Below are 22,824 nucleotides of genomic sequence, written 5' to 3'. Positions count from 1 at the left end.
GTTGTTACCTCCTCAAAAACAAACCTTGAGTTGTGTTTTGTTTCATTTAACCCCTTTATTATTAGTCTGTCTACATCTCCAAAGCTCAAAATGCTCCGATCCACCTTGTGATGTCATGAAGTTGTAGTTTTCAAGTTAACAGCTACATTTTAAATTATTTTAGTTCAGTAGAAATGGGCAATTCCAGGGCTGAAACTGTCCAAATGATCCTAGTGAAGGTGTATTGAGTCTGAAAACATAGTGAAGCACTTCCTATATCACCACATGACATCACAAGATGGAACAGAATGTTTTCAGTTTGAGAGAAGAACTCAGCCTAAATACACAGGATTTGTGTTTGATTAGTCTGTCTACATCTCCAAAGCTCAAAATGCTTTGTTTCACCCCATGTAGTTCAAGTCTTCAAAATAACAACCTTTTAACCTTTTACCTTTTACCTTTAGTTCAGTAGAGATTGGCAATTCCAAATTATTATATAGCGAAGGTTTATGGAGCACTTCCTGTATTACAACATGATATCAAAACGTGGAACAGGGTGTCAGAGAAGAACTCTTAAATACGCAGGATTTTTGTGAATGAAACAAAACACAACTCGTATGTTTTTGACGAGGGAACAGAAAATATCATAATGATGGTCCGAATTTCAACTGCTATTATGTCCTTGGGCATAACACTACGCCTGTGTACAAATGTGGTGTCCTTTATGTGTTATAGATGTATTATTCAAACGCATCATATATTTCCAGAATAATATTTATGTTCCGCGATGCTTTTGTGAGCCCCGTCTTGTCTATGGGACAGTTTGTCAATGGCTGTAGGACCTCTGAGAATCAATACGAGAGGAAATCGAAGTCCCCTGCACCGCACAGCTGCTCAGTCCCCTGCACTTTCTCTCCTCCCCTCTCCCCTCTCCCATCTCCCCCTCCTCAGCACGGCAGCAGCAGCAGCAAGCCATAAAGCGAGCCTGGTGCAGCCAAGGGTGTGTCATGACCAGTATGAATGAAGCTGTATCAAGGATCTGCTGCTTAAAATGAGAGAGGAGGAAATGTAGAGAGAGCGGATGAGAGAAACAGAAAGTGAGAATAACCAGGAAGAGAAGACACCCCCATCTACAGTAATGGACCACAGAAGAGAGAAAGAGAAAGGGAACAGGGCACAAAGCAAGCTGAGATTTAGGTGTCTTCTCTCATTAAAAACATGATTGATGCCTTTTCAATACATGGCAGTAGGTCAAAGCACGATGAGTGGTGAGAGATTAGCACTGCTGCCATAGTGATTAGCAATTAAAACTAAATATTGTGCGTCTTAAATGGGAAAAACTCCTCAAAATGTCACATATTAGAACAGAAATGGGTAGAAGTGAGGAAAATAAAGCTACTATAGAGGGATCTGTTGAAACACACAGGATCATATGGGAGCCTAGTTACATCAATTGTAATAGGCCTCCTGTTTCACACACTGTAATAGCCTACGCTGTGCCAAATACTTAGTCAGCGACTTCACCATGAGGATTGCAAGTGGCCCAAGGCAATGCGTATTTTCTAATTTTTCATCCCTCTCTCCTTCTCTGTCTCCAAAGAAGGGTTTTCCAGATCACAGGAAAATCCCAGTGCTGCAGAGTGGACGGGAAAAGCAAAAAAAAAGGGGAAAAAAAAAAAAAACTAAAATAGGCACCCCCTCTTAGAAAGCTCAATGGACACTGAAGGAGTCAATAGGCGGAGAAGACAAAGCAAGAAAAGGGTTAACGTCGCTTTTTTTTCCATGCACAGCTTTACGCACACGCAATATGTCCAAATCATGTTAAGATATGAAGATGTCTGATGTGTATCCAACGCCCCAAAGCACCCCTGCGTCTTAAGATACGCGCACTGGACAAGAAACTGTCCAAAGAGCGATGCAACCTGCAAAATTTAACCCGCTACGTCCCAGTGTTAGCGATAAACTTGAAAAACGGGAGCAAAAGCAGCATTAGCTCACACAATGAATGAAAACTGTGATCAATGTAATTACCTTCGCCAATCCTCGAACCCCGAAATCAGCAGTCTGGGAGCGGCGAGTTGATGCTTTGCAGAGAAATCGGCTTTTTCCCCCAATTTTATGTAATTTTTCTTGGCATTTCCTCGCCTCCTCAAGCCCGACAATAGCACGCTGTAGCAGGGGACAGACCGGGAGCAGCGGGAGACTTTCGGATGCTGACGATTTGTGGAGCGTGTGGGATCGGAAGTGCTCGTGAATCTTCGGTAATTTCCGGAAAGCGTGGCCCAGTGCCATTTAGATCCGGCTATTCTGCAGTTTAACCTCAGGTGACCGAGCACGCTTTGGTTTGGGGACATGCCTTACAAAAACAATCGGTAGGCAAAAACTAAAGCTGCTTCATTCATTTTAAATCACTTGACTTTTGGAGACTATAAAGGGCACTTTGTGTAGAGTGTCCAGATGTCCCTATTGACCCGGGACAGTCCCAGTTTTGAGCCCTGTGTCCCCTGTCCCAGCAGATTTATCCAAAACCACTGATTTGTCCCAGTTTTGTACAAGAAATGTTCCAGGTGTCCCCTATTTTTGACCAATCTGATCCCTGCCAACAGTAAAGAGACACAGAAATTGTAATTTGTTTCGGTAAAATACAGAAAAGCTGCTTAAAAATGACCAAAACATGAAGAAAATGTGACTATACTGACTCACATGATCGTCGTGAATGAGCCAAGTGCAGAACAATTTTCCTTAATTACGCACTCGTTTCACAATTTTATTATTACCAACCACCAAAAAACAGGTATGTCCCAGTTTTTTATTTTGAAATTCTGGTCACCTAACTATGTGATTTTTCTGGGGGAGGGTCAGTCATCTGGTTATTTCTGGTTATTGCTTTGCTTGACACTGTCCAAAACCTGTACGTCTTACCTTTTTCAGTTTGAGGTGCTATAATATAGAAAACATCCAATTAAACATGAAGCTTTCCTGACTGTGAGCGGGGTCACCTCTCCTTCAATCTGATAGAAAACTTGGCATGGTGGTGTCTTTAATGGATAGATAGTTTAATGCCATACTGTTGGACATTCCACAAAGCAATAACAAGAGATAAACAGGTGATGCTTCTTGAACTGTGGTATCTGTTAATGTCTAGTGACCACTTCCACCTTGAAAAACAAAATCTACAGTTTGTATTGTGTGGGATTCCATTAAATTTGCACTGTTGTTTATTATATATAGTTTAGTTGTTTTCAAATTAACAGCTACCTTTTACAATTGTTAAGTAGAGATTGTCAATTCAAGGGCTGAAATCATCCAAATGATTCTGTAAGGTTTATGGAGTTTAAAAACACAGTGGAGCACTTCCTGTATTACCACATGACATCACAAGGTGGAGCAGTGTTTTCAGTTTGAGAGAGGAACTATTGTATCTTTAGAACTCTCACTATATCGTGGTTCGTCACAATATATCGAATTGCAAGGTTTTTCACTTAAAAGTATTAAAAAAGAGGGAACTGCATAGGCCATGACCTTTACTTACTTTTCTACATAATAAAAAAATACTCTTATTAAGCACTTTTAAATCTTATATCGTTGGAATATGGCAGTAATCGTAATAATTATAGTACCGTGAGAGACATATCATGATAAAATCGTACTGTGAGATTTGGATATTGTTACATCCCTAGTGTTAAACAAGAATGAATAAAACAAAACACAACTCCAGGTATGTTTTTGATGAGGAAACAACATTATAACATAGATCATAAAATAAAGTAATAATGGCTCTTTGACTATACATGCTGTTGTTGTGTCCTTGGGCAAGAAACTACACCGACCTCGTCTATGTTTATTGTTTATAGTTAATAGGCTACAATAAGGTATACACACATGTAACCATTTCTTGAATTAGAACTGATTTCTTTTCTTTGGTGAGAGTGGGGAGCTGTTGGTGGAAGATGTGAAGGTCTGAGTATGCAACTTTTTTCAAAAATCCAATCCAATCCACTTTATTTCTATAGCACATTTCACAAAAAACAGTTTCCAAAAAATGAGAGCACAACAATGACTAGTGATGTAACAATAAATGTAATGTTAAAAGTCTCGTGGGTTTTCACATTATATCGAAATACAAGTCTCTTCGTCTAAATTAATAATTATTGTGCAGCAATAGAGAGGGAAAGGGAGGGAACTACATAGACCATGATCCTTTGCTTTGTTTTAGCGCAGACTCCATGAAGAAATAATGTTTTATACTTTTAAATGTGGCCATACCGGCTTGTCAAAGCCTGATCCCATCAGCTCTCAGAAGCTAAGCAAGGCTGAGTTTGGTGAGTACTTGGATGGGAGACTACTGGGACAATCAGGTGCCACAGGGGGGCGCCAGTCACAAAAACTGTTGTTGTGTCTTTAGGCAAGGCATGTCACCCACCTTGCCTAGTATGAAAGTGGTGTGTGAGTGGTGGTAGTGGTCAGAGGCACCAATGGTACCGATTGGCATGGCTGCTGCGCTCCAGTCAGTATGGGTATGGAGTGAATGAATAATGCACTGTAAAGTGTCTTTGTGGCAAATGTCTGTGAAAAGTGCTATATAAATAAAAACTTTCTTACATACTTTAAATCTTAGTTCTTTAGATTAAGTTTTGTTTGCCTCCACAAAATATCGCAATAAGTCTCCTTTGTTTTTATCAATGATGCTACTGACAGAAAGGACGTAACACAAATGAAACAAAGAATGACATGGAAACAAATTAGGCTGCAAATGCTTTTATTGTCAGACATTTAACAGTTCACAGTCGCTGGGATTTTGAATGTCCAGATATTTTAAAAACAAAACAATTTTAAAACAAAGTGGCTTCAGTGGGTTTGATACTGTAGAGGCTCCAGGTGTAAACATTTACTATAGTGTTACATGTGCACTTTTTGTAATATGAAAACATCAAATCAAAGCAGGATATTTTGCAGTAGCTTGAGTTAAATGAAGAAACATGAAATAAAATCAATGTAAAATCCATTAGCAGATCTCAAGACGTTGGCTGGCGTCTGAGAATTGCCTGCTACTTACATTGAACAATACGGACATGGTTTTCACAGATCTTAGTGAAATTACATTAAAGTGCATTTGACAGATTCATGTGTTTTTCATTTTTTTTACTTGATTTTGTGGGATGCAATTATAATATGTAACCTATTATAATTTTACATCAGTTAAGTTTGTGAAGAAAACTGCAAAAAGTTGTGACATACGGAGACAATTTACACACAAAGAAGGCATTTTTCTGAGAGATTACACATCGATTTAACAAAATAAAGTTGTTATCATTTATTTTTATTTGTCAAATTATAACTATTGTATAATTTAGACACATTTGGACCCTTGTTTTGCTTCTCATGTCCAAAAAAACTAAGCATTTTCATTAGTAAAATCCTAAAAATAATGATGTTACCTATGTTTTAGAGAAATTAGTAGTCTAGTCATATGCACTTTAAGCATTATTAAAGCATAAAAAACACAAATAAAAGCTATAGCCAAATCGGAAAGACTGCGAGAATTGTAAATGATGTCAAAATTAAAATAAAAATGACAAGATTGCAATGAATGTGCTTATTACTGTTCAGTGTTTTTGCTTTACCTGTTGCTATGGAAATACTGGAAATGGCCATTCACATTTATTCAGTGTTGACATCTGTAAGTGCAATTATCAGTTTAATGCAAAGTTAAATAAGATTACATCCTCTCTCCTGCCATGAAGTGTTTGTTTTGGGACACATGGCGTAATTGTAAACCATGGAACATTATTTTGGTCACGTTTTACTGTCCAAACATTTAAACCCTCCACATTTTGGTAAACTTTTTGATTACTTGAAGTTTTTTTTTTTTTTTCTGCACTGTAAAAAATATCTGCATACGTTAAAATAACTTCAATTCAGAATATAAATCTTGGCTAGAAATATGAAAATAAAACACTTAAATTGGTCAGAAATTCATTCAAAAAAAAAAAAAAGTTGGTTGTCGTATGATTTTAATGCACCTTTCTTGTTCTGTAAAGCTCTACGAATAAACTAGGCTTGTTTTAAAGGTGCACTACGTAACTTTTCTAGTGGTGGGTCACTCATCTGCTTGTTTCCATAAAACTTTTTCTACCTAAGAAACAAGTTCAAACAAGTCAGATCAATTTTTTTTTTATGTTTTAGAAGCCAATTTATTGTTTTATCAGTCAAATATTATCAAATAAATGCAGGTTTAAGTTTAATACTGTGGAAAATTGTGCATCTCCATGGAGACAACAAAACAAAAGATGAACCGTCCACCATAAAAGTTTCAATAAAGTAAATTAAGCAGTCAAAATCAATTAAAAAAGTCAGAATTAAAGTTCTTTTAACCAATGCAGATATAAGACATTACATTTTTGCGTCGTTTTTTACTCTTCGCTTTTGTCTCCTTACGCGTCTTCTTCTACTTCTTCCTCAAACTCGCCCTCCTCCTCCGCGGTGGCGTCCTGGTATTGCTGATATTCGGACACCAGATCATTCATGTTGCTCTCTGCTTCCGTAAACTCCATCTCATCCATCCCTTCGCCCGTGTACCAGTGAAGAAAAGCTTTACGGCGGAACATGGCGGTGAACTGCTCCGAAATACGCTTGAACAGCTCCTGGATCGCCGTGCTGTTTCCGATGAACGTGACCGCCATTTTGAGACCGCGCGGGGGGATATCGCAAACAGCCGTTTTGACATTGTTCGGGATCCACTCCACGAAGTAGCTGCTGTTTTTGTTTTGAACGTTTAACATTTGCTCGTCGACTTCTTTCATCGACATGCGCCCACGGAAAACGGCGGCGACGGTGAGGTAGCGCCCGTGCCGAGGATCGCAAGCGGCCATCATGTTTTTAGCGTCGAAAACTTGCTGGGTTAGCTCTGGCACGGTGAGCGCGCGGTACTGCTGGCTCCCCCTACTGGTCAGGGGGGCAAAGCCGGGCATGAAGAAGTGCAGACGTGGAAATGGGACCATGTTGACGGCGAGTTTTCTCAGATCGGCGTTGAGTTGCCCGGGAAAACGAAGACAGGTGGTGACGCCGCTCATGGTGGCGGAGACGAGGTGGTTGAGGTCGCCGTACGTTGGGGTGGTGAGTTTGAGAGTACGGAAGCAGATATCGTAAAGAGCTTCGTTGTCGATGCAGTAGGTTTCGTCAGTGTTTTCGACAAGCTGGTGCACTGAGAGCGTGGCATTGTACGGTTCAACCACCGTGTCTGAAACCTGGAAGGAAAAAACAAAAAAATACAGGTCAGTTTTACAATTACTGCATATTTAAAAGGTCCTATATTACGCTAAATTGACTCTTGTGAGCTTTAAATTGTCTTATAATGTTGTAATCCTGAATTATTAGTCTGTCTACAAGCTCAAAATGCTCTGTTCCACCTTGTGATGTCAAGATGTGGTAGTTTTCAAGTTAACAGCTGCCCTTTACCTTCTGTTTAGTAGAGATTTGCAATTCCAAGGCTGAAAATATCCAAATGTTTCTAGTGAAGGTGTATGGAGTTTACAAATACATTGAAACACTTCCCGTATTGCTGCGTGACATCACAAGGTGGAGCAGAGTGTTTTCTGTTTGAGAAAAGAACTAAACTAAAGTCTAAATATGCAGGGTTTGTGTGTTAAACGTGTGAATGAAACAAAACACAACTCCAGGTTTGTGTTTAATGAGGAAACAACATTATGACATAGATACAGATATATCGTAAAAGCAGAGAAAAGGCCAGTTTACGGTCCAGCATCAAATCATCTGCATTGACATGAAACCCCTACGCAGAGCATCTGTGTCGACGGGCATGCACCTCCGAAATGTTCTAACTACGAGTCAAAATGGAGCAGACAGCAGGGGGAAGCGACACAGACAATAAGGGCTGTGATTGATCCGCTCTAGATACATTTCCAGGTACTCCGCTTTCCCGCTTCATTTTGGAAACACGAACACCTTTTTTAAATCCTCCTCCTCTTTCATCCCCCCCTAGTGTTGTAGCGGTGAATTACTTTGCGGCGCATAGACCTCGACGTAGATCCATAAATCAAAAACGACAACAAGGTGACGGCAGCAGTGTGCGTTGAGTCGACGCAGAACTATACGTCGCTCTTTAGGGTCAAAATGAGATTGCTGTGTCGTTCCTGCATCTAATTATAGCATGTCATGAAGTGTGCCATTAGCATGCTAGTTGTTGTTAGTGTTAAAAGAAAGCAGAACTCCACTTTGGTCTCTGAAAGCTGTAGAAAGCTCTTATAAACTTGTCACGGTGAATAACTAGGACGCTCTGAATGCATACGGTAAGTGATGAATAACTTGGAAACACTGCAAACCAATTTAAAATGAACTTGTTCTGTTTTCACATTTTTTAAGACAAATTAAAACAATAGCTGCCCAAAGTGTTTTACTTGTAGGAAAATTCAAATAGATGTAAATTCCTGATAAATTTCCCACCTCTAGATTGCCCTTACAAAGCAGTTTTTATTCGGTCCCATTGAGTTTCTTGCTTTTGGAAAACCAATCAGTCTTCTCAGTGTGCACAAGAGAATTGTACTGAATCTTTATTACCCTGTTTAATTCCATTTCAATAACAGAGGACATTTATAGAGCCAAGCCACCCACATGGAAATAACCATAAAATAAAATGTCTGTACAGCGATATTAGAAAGTGAGTTACAATTATTAAAATTTTTGTCCTGTTGAGAAATTTGTCCTTCTCCTTCTGCACAGTAACTTCCAGATCTGAGTCGGGATTACACAATTATGAAATTAAATCAGCTAAAAGAAACAAAACTATAACTCAAAAAACATCTTATAATCTGGGAAATCAACCTGTAAACTTGAATCACGATTAAAAGTGCACTATATCCTCGGGTTCCTGACTCGAACTAGGAAGTACAAGCACACAAGTCCTGTGCTCAGGTCTCTGCACTGGCTCCTGTGGCTCAGAGAATAAACTTTAAAGTGTCTCTGATTGTGAACAATAGAGGTCTGTGCAGGATAGAATTTTCAGTCCGGCAAAGATTTGTAATTTTTAGTTCCACTCCCGCCCACATTTGAGATATTTTGTCCCACTCCCGCCCACAAATCCCGCAAGATGGGGATGTAAGATCTATCAAACATGGAGAAACAGAAAGGAAATGTCTAAAATGTGCGCAAACTTACTTAGACGACATCTGCAAATTTAGTCTGCTTAAAATGTTTTTATTAATGCCAAATTAAAGATCCAGCACAAATGATGTATGATAGGCAAACATTAATCATTTGTATATTTTACTTTACACTCATATTTAATTTGCGGGACTGCAGTTTATCATCCCACCCGCCCGCTCCCACCCACGCCTGCAATGAGCTTTCAAAATGTGTCATGCTGCACTGTTTTGCATCGGGTCCACGGGGTTCTAGTGTACAAGTCTCTCCATGACCGAGCACCAAAGTACATCTCTGACATGTTAGTGCCAGATGAACCATCTCGCACTCTGTGGAGCTCAAGGACCGGCCTCCTGCTGGTGCCCAGAGTTAGGACTGAACTGGACTGAGAGTCAGCGTTTCAAATTCATGCTGCTAAAACCTGGAACAGTCTTTCTGAAGATGTGAGACAGGCCTCTGCTTTGACTCTGTTTAAATCCAGGCTCAAAACGGTTCTGTTTAGCTGTGTATATGACTGAAAGGCTTTCATTTTTCACTCTGCACTCTTATCTCTAATTTAATCTCTCTCTCTTGCTTTTTAATTTTATGATGATTATTTATGTTTTGATTTGTTTGTATTGTGATTTTAATGTATTTCTTATTCTGTAAAGCACTTTGAATTACTTTGTGTAGGAATTGTGCTATACAAATAAACTTGCCTTGCCTTATGTAACTTTTTGGTTGAGCCTGGAAGGTTCCACAGTATGGCATTAACTGTTTTTCTTTATATTTATTCAACTACAGGTGTAGTATTGCTCAAAAGACAGACACAGTCGGGATATGACCACAGATCTGACCTGTAGCTTGATCTGGTTTGGTCTCCATGAAGATAAAAAGGTTTAATGCCATACTGTGAAAAATTCCAGCCACGGAGACAAGCACTTGATGGACCCTCCAACAGAAAAGTTACACAATGCACCTTTAACTGCCATGTATTGCTAGCGTTCATGGTGTGGTTGGACAAATAGCAAGATAATGAACCTTGTCACTAATGCTCAGATTCAGAATTTGTGGAAAATGCTTTTGGACACAAATTATACTAAATAACTCATTATATCCAGGGAATGAAGATAAAAATGCACCGCTTGGCTTACTCTGGAACATTTACTTGAGGTTTACAAATACAAAGAGTCCCTGTCAAATAAACCAATAATTATGCTGATGCAGTTTAAACGGAAGCTGAAGATAATAATTTCTCTTAGTAACAAGACCCATTAATCCACTCCACTTTCCCGAACACACAACAAAATCAACAATATTCATTAAGTCGCTACCTGCCTGTCCCTCTCTTAATTAATCACGCTGATATAACGGTGATTATGTGATTACAAATGTGCAGGCAATGAATAAATCTTTTTAATGTAGTACCTGTAGGTGTCCACTAGATGGTGTCGACAGAACCACTAAGACATTAAGCAGTTTATGGTCCCATTGATTTGTGCATCTTGTGACTATATAAATGAACTACAAAAAGTAATATGTAGGTAAGTTAAAACAACTTAAATTAAGAGCATTTTACTTGATTTGAGTAGATTAAATTTGACAAGTAAAATGATCTATCATTGGAATAAGTGTGTTTTAATTCGAGTAACATAAGGTTTTGTTTCTTATTTTAACTTATCTTATGTATAAGATAAGATGATCCTTTATTGTTTCCCATGGGAGAAATTTGCCTTGGGACAGGGGATCACATGCTTTATCACAAAGACAGGACAACAAAACAACAAAAGCACCGTACAAACACCACCACCAACATAAATAAATCTGAGACCAAGTATGACCATGACCATGATGCACCAACAGGACCTTTAAGTCACTCTTTACAGGCATCTTCTATTCTATTAATAACTGCACAATCTCTAAGCCTATATAACAAGATGTATTTTATTATTTCAGGTACATAAAGTTTTGTTTCATTTACTTATCAATTGAAATTTACTTAATTCTAGTCCAAATTTTCTTAATTCAAGTAAGATTCAAGTAGCTAGATTTTATTTTTGCACTTTAACCCACTAAGCGCCATGTTCATGATAGAAAGTGAACATGGGCACGCTTCCGGCTCCATCGACACTGGCTCCAGTTGACTTTACTTGGAAAACTGTCGCTTTTCTCTCTGTAACAGCTGCAGTGAGCCTCGTCATTTTGGTCTTAAAATGTTCGTATTAACCCAGTCTACATGATCCTGGTGTTTTTTTTCACTATTTTGTTAATAAATAAATTCCTGTTCCTAATATACAATTCTGCTACAATTTTGCCTCTATAACGTCCAGCCTCAGTGAGCTTCATTTGACTGGAGTCGGTCAAAACAGATAACTGGCTTTGGAATAATTATAGTGATTATTTAAAGCCCATATTACGCTATTTTTTAATCTATAATCACAACATTGGGCATCTTTTTGTGGAGGTAATGACATTTTAACATGGGTAATACAGGTGATTACAAATGTTCAGTGGATAAATAAATCTATTAGTGTCTCACCTTTGGAGAGGGCACCACGCTGAAGGTGTTCATGATGCGGTCGGGGTACTCCTCTCTGATCTTGCTAATGAGGAGGGTGCCCATGCCCGACCCGGTGCCCCCGCCCAGAGAGTGGGTGAGCTGGAAGCCCTGCAGACACTCACAGCTCTCCGCCTCTTTACGAACCACGTCCAACACCGAGTCCACAAGCTCCGCCCCCTCCGTGTAGTGACCTTTGGCCCAGTTGTTCCCTGCGCCGCTTTGTCCTGATGAATAAAGTCAAGAGTTTAATTTAATGATGTCTCAGAGGACAAAATTACCCATGGGTTAAAGAATGATGAACAATTAAGACGGTCACCAGAGCAATAAAGAGTTAATTTAAGGAAAGGTCAGCTGGAATGATCAATGGACCACTGTTTAGTTAATTGAGTGGGCGGACCAATCACAGAGCAGTATTGAGATTTGTACAGAAGCCAAAAGCAAATTTCCCGAATGATTTTACGATTGATAATTTGTAGAACTCAATTCAGAGTGACATACACATCAATCTGCCGTGGGCCAGGTTATTGCAACATTAAAAACATATTATCGGGTATTGGTTATACATAAATCTCCATGGGCTTCAGAGCGATGAAAAATGTGCATCTCCTGAATAGATAAATGTCCTCAGTAGGTCTTTTTAAGAAGTTCCATGCATTATTCATTCACTCGAAACTTGAAGTATTTAAAAGTTGCTGTGCTCTCACCAAAGACAAAGTTGTCGGGTCTGAAGATTTGTCCAAACGGCCCAGAGCGCACAGAGTCCATCGTCCCAGGCTCCAGATCCACTAGAATGGCTCTGGGTACATATTTTCCACCTACAGAAAGGAAATGAGGTTAAATTCACTGTACAATAAAGATTAAATACACATACAAAAATCCAAAGAATGTAGTTTCTTTGATGTTAAAACTTTAGCATAAATGTGAGACTCATTTTAACCATAATTTCAGATACAATACAAGTTCTAGTCTTCTTTATTTTAACCAGTAACAATATAAAAGTCATAGCTTGAGTAAAACAGCCTTTTGTATTTATGTTATTTTGGTAAATGTGTGTAGTACCTATAACTGTCCACTAGATGGTGATGACAGAACCACTGCATTGGACATTTATGACGTCAGGCAGTTCAACATTTCCATTGATTGTTGTATCTTGTTACCAAATACAAATCTTCCATCAAAACAAACAAGTGGATTTGGAATAATAGTCTGGTTATTAAAAAATAAATAAAACATGAATTATTATTAGTTTCCATGTCATTTTCTTTTATTTGGCAAAGAGGAATATTATGTTTTAGGACTAGTATTTGTCTGTCCATGAAAAACTGGATTTACAGCATCAAGTATACAGTCTGGATTATCAGTAAGTTTATTTATTTAAATGTGATCAGCGTTTTAGTCACATTTTTAAAGGACCTATATTACGCTATTTTGTTCAAATCTAGGTTAAAATGTTGTTTCCTCTTCAAAAACAGGCCTGGAGTTAAGTTTTCACACATATTTAATGCAGAAACTTTGCATATTTAGGCTGAGTTCTTCTCTAAAATGGAAACTTAAACTTCATACACCTTCACTAGAACTAACCTGTTAACTTGAAACTTTTTACCTGTTTCAAGTTAATAGGTAAAAAGTAGCTATTAACTTGAAAATTTCTTCATTTTGGAGATGTAAATAAATAATTACTGTGAATGAAACAAAACACAACTCCAGGTCTGTTTTTGATGAGGTAACAACATTATAACATGGCTTAAAGTTCACAAGAGTCCATTTTGTGTAATATGAGACCTTTAAGTGTCTGTGGTATTTCCTCACCCGTGGCCTCGTTGTAGTACACACTGATCCTGTCCAGCTGCAGGTCACTGTCTCCATGGTACGTCCCAGTCGGGTCGATGCCGTGCTCGTCGCTGATCACCTCCCAGAACTGGACAAAAACAAAAGAAAGAGAGTTGACTTTTTGTGTATAAAACTTAAATGTGTTATTCTTTTTTTTACTTTAATCAGAATTTATTTTTTAACACAAAATGACCAGAATGGGCATCAGTCAACCATGGATCTATAATTTAATCTTATTATAGTTCTACACAGCCAACAGGTTTTCAGACTCAGACTTAGACTTAGACAAACTTTAATGAAATCACTTGGACACAGTAGCTCATACATCACAATATAATAGAATAACACAGAGAAAAAATATAAATGGTAATAATAAATTCTAAATAAGAAGCAAAAAAGAGCAAGAGACTGGTGTCAAATAAGGCATAATTATATACAGTAAATGTATATGTACTAGGGATGTAACAATAACCAAAGTATCGTGATATCGTATCGTCAAAGTTCTCACAATAATACCGTGGACCATCACAATATATCGAATTACAAGTCTCTTTGCTTAAATTAAGAGTTATGATGCAGCAATAGCTTTGAAAAAGACAGAGGGAACTACATAGCCCATGATCCCTTGCTCGATTTCAGTGTAGACTACAAGAAGAAATAACAGTTCTAAGCACTTTTAAGTCTTTGGATTAAGTCTTGTCAAGGCATTTAAGAGGAAAAAGTAGCATATTCACAGTTTTGTAAGCCTCCACAAAAAATTACAATAAATATATCGTGAGATGTTTATCGTGAAAACATCGTACCGAGAGATTTGGGTTTTGTTACATCCTTAATCGTGAGCTTTCCCATGATATTGCATAAATATCGTACAGTGAGGTTCATACCGTGGCAATATCGTATCGTGAGACTTGGATATCGTTACAGCCCTAATATGTACAAGGAAAAATTAAGTAGAAAATAAGTAATAAAAATATCTCAGCTATGTACAAGAGTTTAATTAGTCTCTCTCATCTAAAACAGGACTATGAACACTCCAATTGAACACAGGCTCAATCTTAAAACTTTTTTCTGACAGTACGTGCATTCATTGCGTCTCCATGGTAACTGCTGAACATTCTAAAATAGAGATACATGCAGAACACACAAGTATCAGTCGGACAGCTGTTATTTATTAAAGGCTGACTAACTTGTGAAATGAGAAATGCCGTTGTGGACATATCAAAGATGTAAAAGTACAGCGTATAAATCCCTGGATGATTCACACAGTGGTGCATTACATTAGAGCGCATGTTTGTACTTTCACAGCTTTGGCTCTCTGCATAAAGACGTCTCTGTGCTCTTAACCGCGTAACTTCGGGCCTGTTTCACACTGAAAGAGAAACCTTGTGATGGAGGCGCTGTACTTTACCACAGGCCAAGAAACATCTGATTACCTGAAGTCATGAGAGGCACTAAAAGCAGCAACTGGGACTTTTGGGTTTATTACAGAGAGACAGATTTATGCCACACTTTTACCCTGTGGTTAACCGTGTTTTTCACTGATTATAAGGCCACAGATCACTGAAACTGAACTGCAGCTGGTGACGGAGGGTATCTCGAGTACTTTGAACCTGAAGTGCATGAACTTGATAACCTAAAGGTGCACAGAGTAACATTTCAAGTGGAGGGACCACAAACTGCTTGTCTCCACGGAAAGAATGTTCCACAGTATAGATTAAACCTATTTATCATGAGGAAGACACAATAATTATAGATTTAAGCGAAGAGGTTTGTAATTTGATATATCGTGAAGGCCCATGATATTATTACGAGACTGATGACGATATTTTCTCTTATTGTTACATCCCTGTACTTATCGTTAGGGCTGGGTATCATTATGAAGCTGCCGATACCTCGATACATAGGCCACGATATGATACATATCCCGATACAGTGCTTTTACAGTTTGACAAGATATATTTCAAATCGATTCAATACAGTTCAATAAAAAATAATGGCTAAATCAGTTAATCTGAAACACAAACATTTATCTTAATCTTCAAAACAGTGAAAATGTGAATTGTGTCGCATAAATGTTTTTTTTTACTCTGAACAAGCAACAAAACTGTAGCTGTGTAACAAAATAATTTAGTAAAATATACCGAAAAATAGACTTGGCGAATCCGTGTATCATTCATTTATTTGTTTTTCAATATAAAACCAAAAATAAGAAAATGAAAAAAACAACTATTTTCTTCATTATTTGTCTCCAAAGCCAAAATGAAAAAACGGATAACGATTTTATTTTATTTTTTTCAGGTTTTGAGTTTGTGTTTAAATGAATGATGGAAAAAAAGCATAACAGCCATTTCCAATTTACGTGACTTAAACTGAGATGCCGGATGTAACCAAGACTAAACCAGGACTAAACCAGGACTAAACTGGTCTCACTCCTGGCCTCGGTCCTGGTCTGGTCCCGGTCTCAGTCCTGGTTTAGTCCTGGTTTAACAACATCCTCAATTTAAAACAAAAAGCTGATTAAATTTTTAATTTGCAGTGTAATCTTTCAGGGGTTAAGTGTAATATTTCTTTAATTTTGTGGTTTATTTTACAGTCCACACACATTTTTGAAGAATTCCTACAACACTGTCTGAAAAAAACACTCACTTGAGATATTATTTTTGGTCAGTTTCACCCATACTTTATACTAAGTCTCTACAGTAGATCAGATTTCTGCACAGCTCCTTGAGTCGGCCTCATTCCTGACACGACGCGATGCCAAGTCTCTGCACCACCAGCTGAGCCCCTGACCCTAATCTGCACCGGGCACCGTGAGTGTGTGTCTGTGCGCGTGTGTGTTTGTGTGTGTGTTTAAGCGATCAGCCATGTTAAGACAGATGCTTGGTCCTGATTTAAGAAGAAAACTGATAAGAAAATCTAAGAAGAAATCTAAAATGTTGTCTTAATCAAAAAGTAGGACATTGCAGTTGTATTCAGTGCAGTAATCAGAGGCCAGGAGTTGTACTGTTCAAATTTTTGTATTAGATTTACATATTCTAACAAGATTAATTTGTTGATTTCTCAAACAATTACAGAAATAGATTATTATATTATATTATATGTACCTGTTTTCATCTAAAGTTGCATTACTAACTCAATACAATAGATCTAATTCATTTGTCTTCAGTTCTGGGTTTATAAGTGTATTTTTTTTTCCCCTCTTTCAGTCATTTGCAACATTTTAAGGACTTTTCCCACTCAATAGATGTAATAATGTGTTAATAATCGCTATGGTAACAATCCTATTTTTTGTTTTTCTTTATTAAATACTAAAAAGGTCACATTTAATTAGCACTTTTTCATCTTCAAGGCACTCAAAAGCGCTTCACGTCAAGGAACCACTCACTTATTTACACACAAATTCATACACCAGAGTACACAGACACTGGGGACAAGGTGTGTAAAGTGTCTTGCCTAAGGACACAACAGCAGCATTCATCTGTGGGAGCTGCCAACCTGTGGATCAGTGGATTTGACCTTCTACCAAAGATGTTTACGTCAAGAGAGGGAACCGAACCACCAACCTTCAGATGAGAGGACGAGCACTTCACAAACTAAATTACTGCTGCCCTAATGGAAACCAACTGATTTCTTTTGTTCTGTGCAGAGGTGGGAGCTTGTAAGTCATGACTTGGACTCGAGTCAGACTTGAGGCACTATTTTTAGGACTTGAGACTTCACTTTATAAAACAAACTAAGACTTGGGATTCAACTTGGACTTGAAGGTCAGTGACTTCGGACTTGACTCGGACTTGAGCCTTGTGACTTGAGAAGACTTGATGCTTCTCTTAAAAATATATATACTTTTAAGAATATTTTTCTCTTTACAGTTGATAAATGCGGTGACAAATTTTTAGTGGAACAAACTGGAACATGTCCCTCCCGCTCCTGTTTGTTACTTTGGATGCAGCTGAAGTACTGCGATGTGGAATCCTCAAATGTACTACAGTAATATACAGTACAACACAGTAAAACTACAGAGAACATTCTTTCTATTCTGACTCACTCTTGATTCACTCTTACAAAATATTTAAAAAGGAAAAAAACTGCATTTCTACAACACTTTTATAAATACTCATATATAAATATACCATTAATTTTTAAGGATAATTTAGTTTAAAATTCATAAAATGTGCAAAAACGAAACCTGTATTTGGTACTTTTGGTTTAAACACTTGAAATGACTTGAAGCGCAAAGCAGACGACTTGGACTTGACTTGAACTTATGGGCCAGTGACCCGAGACTCAACTTGGACTTGCCTCTATTTGATTTGGAACTTGACTCGGACTTGAGGTCAAAGACTTGAGACTTACTTGAGACTTACAAAATAACAACTTGGTCCCACCCCTGGTACTGTGTATCTAAATATTACAAATTGGCTGAAAATTGTCCTCAATTATGATATAGAGTTCTTGTTCTGGTTCTTTATGGAGTCTAAAATGAATCACAGAGTATTTTGAAGCCTTTCTTTGTGCCTTAGCGCCTTAAAAAGATGAATGGACATGAAAAAGGAGCAGATCATGACTCAGGTTTAACTCATGATTTCACCTCATGAGACAGACTTTAAACTCAAACAAGAAAGAAACAAAAAAAAGAGACTGAAAGTGATTTAAAAGACAGCCATAACTCACACACTGTGCATCATTCCCATAGGGCCCAGACTCACACAGACCTACAATTGTTCACTGTATGGGCAAAAACATCACAATTTCGCTCATATGACTTTATTTTTATACTCGATTTGAATGTAAAGTCAAGATGAATACAACATTTATCGTGTGTACAATTTGTTTGGGGAGAGTTTTGCCATTTCTCTGTATTAATTTGAGCTTTAGTGGATAGAATACGTAATTTCTGTGGCTAAATATAAGTTAATTTTGTTATTTATTTGTTTTAATGTTACTGTGTATTTAAAAATTGTTTTACTGGGATTATCCTGCTTTGTGTCAGTGGAATAAAGTTGTTTCAGTATTATTATTTATGTCAGCATGTCTCGATAGTGATATATTTGGCAGACCTCAGTAAGACAAAATAAATAATCTCTTTGATAGTGCAAAAAATGAGATCAGCCCTTTAGAATCTGTATATAAATGTGCAATTATATCATCAAACCATAATCTCTAAGCGTTGTTGTTTACCCTGCGCCAGAAAAGTTACAAAATGTACCTTAAATTATCAATATACAGAATAATCTCTTCTAGATTTTTATTTCTTAACATTTGGGGAAATTTTAACCAGAGGAGAAGTGTTAAATCGATGTTGTACAAGTGTCCGTATTGACTTTTGTGAGTTTTTTCTGTTCTCTGTCAGTGCTGGAGCCTGGTTAGTGTTTAATAAACTGTGTGTGAAAATGCAGAGATTTAAATGACCTCATCTGTTCTTTTAAAAGCCCGACAGACAGAGGAGCACTTTGTTATCACTCCCACTCCATCTCTCTCTCTCTCTCTCTCTTACGCTCTCTCATTCTCCCTCCTCCCTCCTCCTCTCTCCGTCTCTCTCCCTTCTCTGTCCCTCTCTCTGTCTTTGTCTCTCTTCCTCCTCCGTTTTTCTCTCCCCCTCCTCCATCCTCTCACTCTCTCTTTGACTCTTTCCCTCCTCTGGCCCTCTCTCTCTCTCTGTCTGTCTCCCTCCTACCTCTCTCTCTTTCTCACTCCTTCGTCTGTCTCTCTCTCTCTCGTTGTCTCTCTCCCTTCTCCGACCCTCTCCCTCTCTCTCTGTCTCCATCCTCCCTCCCCTTCTGTTTCTCTCCCTTCTCCCTCTCACTCTCTTTCCCACTCCTTCGTCTGTCTCTTTCTCTTGCTGTCTCTCTCTCTCTCTCTCTCTCCTCCGTCCCTCTGTCTCTCTCCCTCCTCCATCCTCTCACTCTCTCTTTGTCTCTTTCCCGCCTCCATCCCTCTCTTTCTGTCTCTCTCTCTCTGTCTCTCTCTCTTCTCTACTCCCCCCTCTCTCTGGCTCTCTCTCTTCTCCGTCCCTCTCTCTTTTTGTATCTTTCCCTCCTCCGTCCCTCTCTCTCTCTGTCTCTATCCCTCCTCCATCCACTTCTCTCTCTCTCTCTGTCTCTCTCCTCCCTCTCTCTCCCTCTTCTGTCCCTCTCTCTCTCTCTCTCTCGCTCTGTCTCTGTCCCTCCTCCATCTTTCTTTGTGTCTCTCCCTCCTCAGTCCCTCTCTCTCTTTGTCTTTTTCCCTCCTCTACCCCCCCGTCCCTCTCTTTCCTCCCTCCCTTTCTGTCTCTCTCCCTTCTCATCCCTCTCTCTCTCCCACTCCACCCCTCCTCCTTCTCTCTCCCACCCTCTCCCTCCCTCTTTACCCCACCTCCCACTCTCTGCGTTCCTCTCCTCTGCATCAGTTCTCTAAAGACACTCTTTCTTTTTCAAACTTTTGTGTTTTGTTTCTTTCTGTGGGACAAAGGCCCGACTCAGACCGAGGCCGAGGAGACAGCAGCTGGCTCATTATTACACACCACTGACTCAAGTCTGACCGGCACTTTTGGCAACAGACACATTTAAATCACCGGATTTCAATAAGAAAAACTTTTGAATTAAACTTGTGCTTTTCAGTCACTATTTATGTTTAGCAGAAGAAGAAAAAAAAACACCTGTTAACAACATTTTACAATCAAAGAAAGACAATTTTATCAAACATTTAAAAAAGCATTGTGCACATTTTCTGGTTTGGTGTCTGGAATGTTTCACAGTATGGCATTAAACCTTTCTATCTTCATGGAGACCAAACTAGACCAAGTTACAGGTCAGATCTGTGGAGAGGCGACCCCGCGTACAGTCAGAATGCCCATTTCTCTAGGTTTTTCAAGCTATAAAACCACCTGTAATTGAATAAATGTAAGGTAGAGCTGTTTAAAGTCATACTCTGGGACATTCCAGACAGAGCAATGACATATCCATAGAAACAAGCAGGCGGCAGAACCCTAAAAGTTACATAGTGCATCTTTAAGCATGAAATACCATGAACCCACTGACCTGCTACTTGACAACTTATAAGCAAGACAAATAAAGAAAATAGAAAGAAGTAGATTTTCCCCAATAACAATGCTGAAATTGTCTATTAGAGATGCATAATTATTATAAATATTAACCATAAAATTACAATATTTTTGCAGTAACAATGATACATAACAATAATAAACTATTAAATAAAATAATACGATAAATGACACTGTATATGTGTGAAATATGTGTACGTTTTACTCTTTAAGTACAGTTTTAAATGTGTACTTGAATACTTTACTCAAGCTTTTTTTTCCATGTGATATTTTTACTTTAACTTTAGTATTTTTTGCCCTGGTATCTGTACTTTTACTTAAGTATCGCCAAATTGAGTACTACTGCTTCCACGAGTGCTAATAAAGCGATAATAAGTCGTAAAAGCGTGTTTTTACCTTGGCACCAATCTGGTTCCCGCACTGGCCCGCCTGGATATGCACGATTTCCCTCATGGTGAGATAAAAGTCAGTTTTTCTTGCACAAAAAGAGGAGCGAGAGGAGATGCGCCGCTGCAGCTGATCCGCACGCACTGACGCCGGAGAGGACCAGACAGAGCAGAGTCCGGGGGAGGCGGGACCACACGGGCTGTCAGTCATCCCGTCCGCTGCTGTGATTGGCTCCCGCGGCTTCACTCTCTGCTCTGATTGGATAACATGTAAAGGGTTTCCTCCACTCCGAGACAAGGACCGGAAGAGCAGAGGGAGTGCCAGGATTTGTCATCATTAGTTCCCCGTTGGAAGTTTTGTATTTCTGCAGGATTCAACCAGAAAACACAAACTTAAACTGACAGACTTTTGATTTGGGGTCCATCACTTTCTTGTTTCTATGGAGATGTCATTGCTCTGCGTGGAATGTCCCACAGTATGACATTAAACAGCTCTACCTTACATTTATTCAATTACAGGTGTGTGTGTGTGTGTGTGTGTTTATTTATTTATTTATGTATTTATTTATTATTATTATTATTTTTTTTTTTTTTTTAAGTGGTTTTATAGCTCAAAAATACCTAGAAAAACAGGCATTCTGACTGTGAGCCGGGTTGCTTCTCCACAGATCTGACCTGTAACTTGGTCTGGTTTGGCCTCCATTTAGGGCCTGTTTACACGAGAACTCTTGCGGGTAAAAACGAATAAAATATTTTCATTTGCACATTTCATAAACAGTTTCCAAAGTGCTGCACAAGTATATAATAATAACAGCAATAATAAAATGATCAAATAAATGCTCAGATTTAATCATACTATCTTAAAATAATAAAACCAGTAAAATAAAATAAGGGCAAAATCATATTTATCAAAAGTGCCTTTTGTTTAGACCAGACAAGTCAAACTCAGGCCCGGGGGCTAAATTTAGCCCGTGATATAATTATTTTAGGCCCGTGAGATCATATCAAATAGTTAATGGAGCCGGCCCGCTGGCTACAGATAGACTAGAGACATTATTTACTTAAAATTTTGTTTGTATTTTATATTATGCATGTTCTGGGTTCAGTGTTTAAGCAAAACTATTATTAAACATTTTTTTAAATAGAAAAAATCTAACATTACATATCTGGAAAGAAGAGAAAACATGCAAATCCGTGTATCATTCGTTCATTCGTTTTTCAATATAAAACCAAAAATAAGAAAATGAAAAAACAACAGTTTTCTTCGTTATTTGTCTCCAAAACCAAAATGAAAAAACGGATAACGATTTGTTTTTTCAGTTTTCGATTTTGTGTTTAAATGAAGAATGGGAAAAAACGGATAATGACCGTTTCCCGTACGTGACTTCCGTGACTGCGATGCCGAACTTTTGCACCGCATACGGACTGAATCAGGACTGATCCAGGTCCGAGACCAGACCGAGACCAGGGCGAACTCCGAGCTTTGACTCCGAGCCTCCACGGGGTCTGAGCCTCAGCTTCGAGCTCCGGCCCTGCCGTGGGCTCTGAGCCTCCGGTCTGGTCCCGGTCTGGTCCTGGTCTTGTCTCGGTCTCAGGCCCGCTCTGGTCCCGGTCTGGTCCCAGTCTCAGTAGCGCTTTGGTCCCGGTCTGGTCCCGGACCTGGTCCATTTGAACCAAAAGCTCTTAGTTCGATTCATTTTCGTTGGTGTGAATGCGTCAGTTTGATACTTTGCACCACCTCGGAACCAGCCGCGGTTCTTGAGCGCGGAGGACCAGAGCAGCTCTGTCCCGGTCTCAGTCCTGCTCTGGTCTCGGTCTGGTCTCGGACCTGGATCCGTCCTGATTCAGTCCGTATGTTTTGCAAAAGTCCGGCATCGCAGTCACGGAAGTCA

At 38.8% G+C, this 22,824-nt stretch overlaps 1 protein-coding gene across 1 annotated transcript; it reads right to left on the bottom strand.

Moving 5' to 3' along the window:
- Positions 1–6,116: 6,116 nt before the first annotated feature.
- Positions 6,117–21,061, bottom strand: LOC110168860 (tubulin beta chain). The gene is made up of 5 exons (XM_020934346.2): positions 20,943–21,061; positions 13,487–13,595; positions 12,382–12,492; positions 11,657–11,901; positions 6,117–7,226 (listed from the first exon to the last, which is right to left on the bottom strand). The coding sequence occupies exons 1-5, from the start codon at positions 20,997–20,999 to the stop codon at positions 6,414–6,416; spliced, it is 1,335 nt and encodes a 444-aa protein (XP_020790005.2). The 5' UTR covers positions 21,000–21,061; the 3' UTR covers positions 6,117–6,413.
- Between the last annotated feature and the right edge of the window lie 1,763 nt (positions 21,062–22,824).

This window comes from Boleophthalmus pectinirostris, unplaced genomic scaffold (genome assembly GCF_026225935.1).
Source record: "Boleophthalmus pectinirostris isolate CB_2022bp ecotype Guang Dong unplaced genomic scaffold, ASM2622593v1 HiC_scaffold_21, whole genome shotgun sequence".
Classification (NCBI taxonomy): domain Eukaryota; kingdom Metazoa; phylum Chordata; class Actinopteri; order Gobiiformes; family Gobiidae; genus Boleophthalmus; species Boleophthalmus pectinirostris.
This window is presented reverse-complemented; position numbering and strand designations above follow the sequence as displayed.

Coding starts and splice junctions, on each gene's coding strand:
- LOC110168860 (XM_020934346.2), bottom strand. CDS start 20,999: ATGAGGGAAATCGTGCATATCCAGGCGGGCCAGTGCGGGAACCAGATT. Junction 12,493..13,486: donor GTACTACAACGAGGCCACGG/GTGAGGAAATAC, acceptor TCCTTTCTGTAG/GTGGAAAATATGTACCCAGA. Junction 11,902..12,381: donor ACCCGACAACTTTGTCTTTG/GTGAGAGCACAG, acceptor TTTATTCATCAG/GACAAAGCGGCGCAGGGAAC.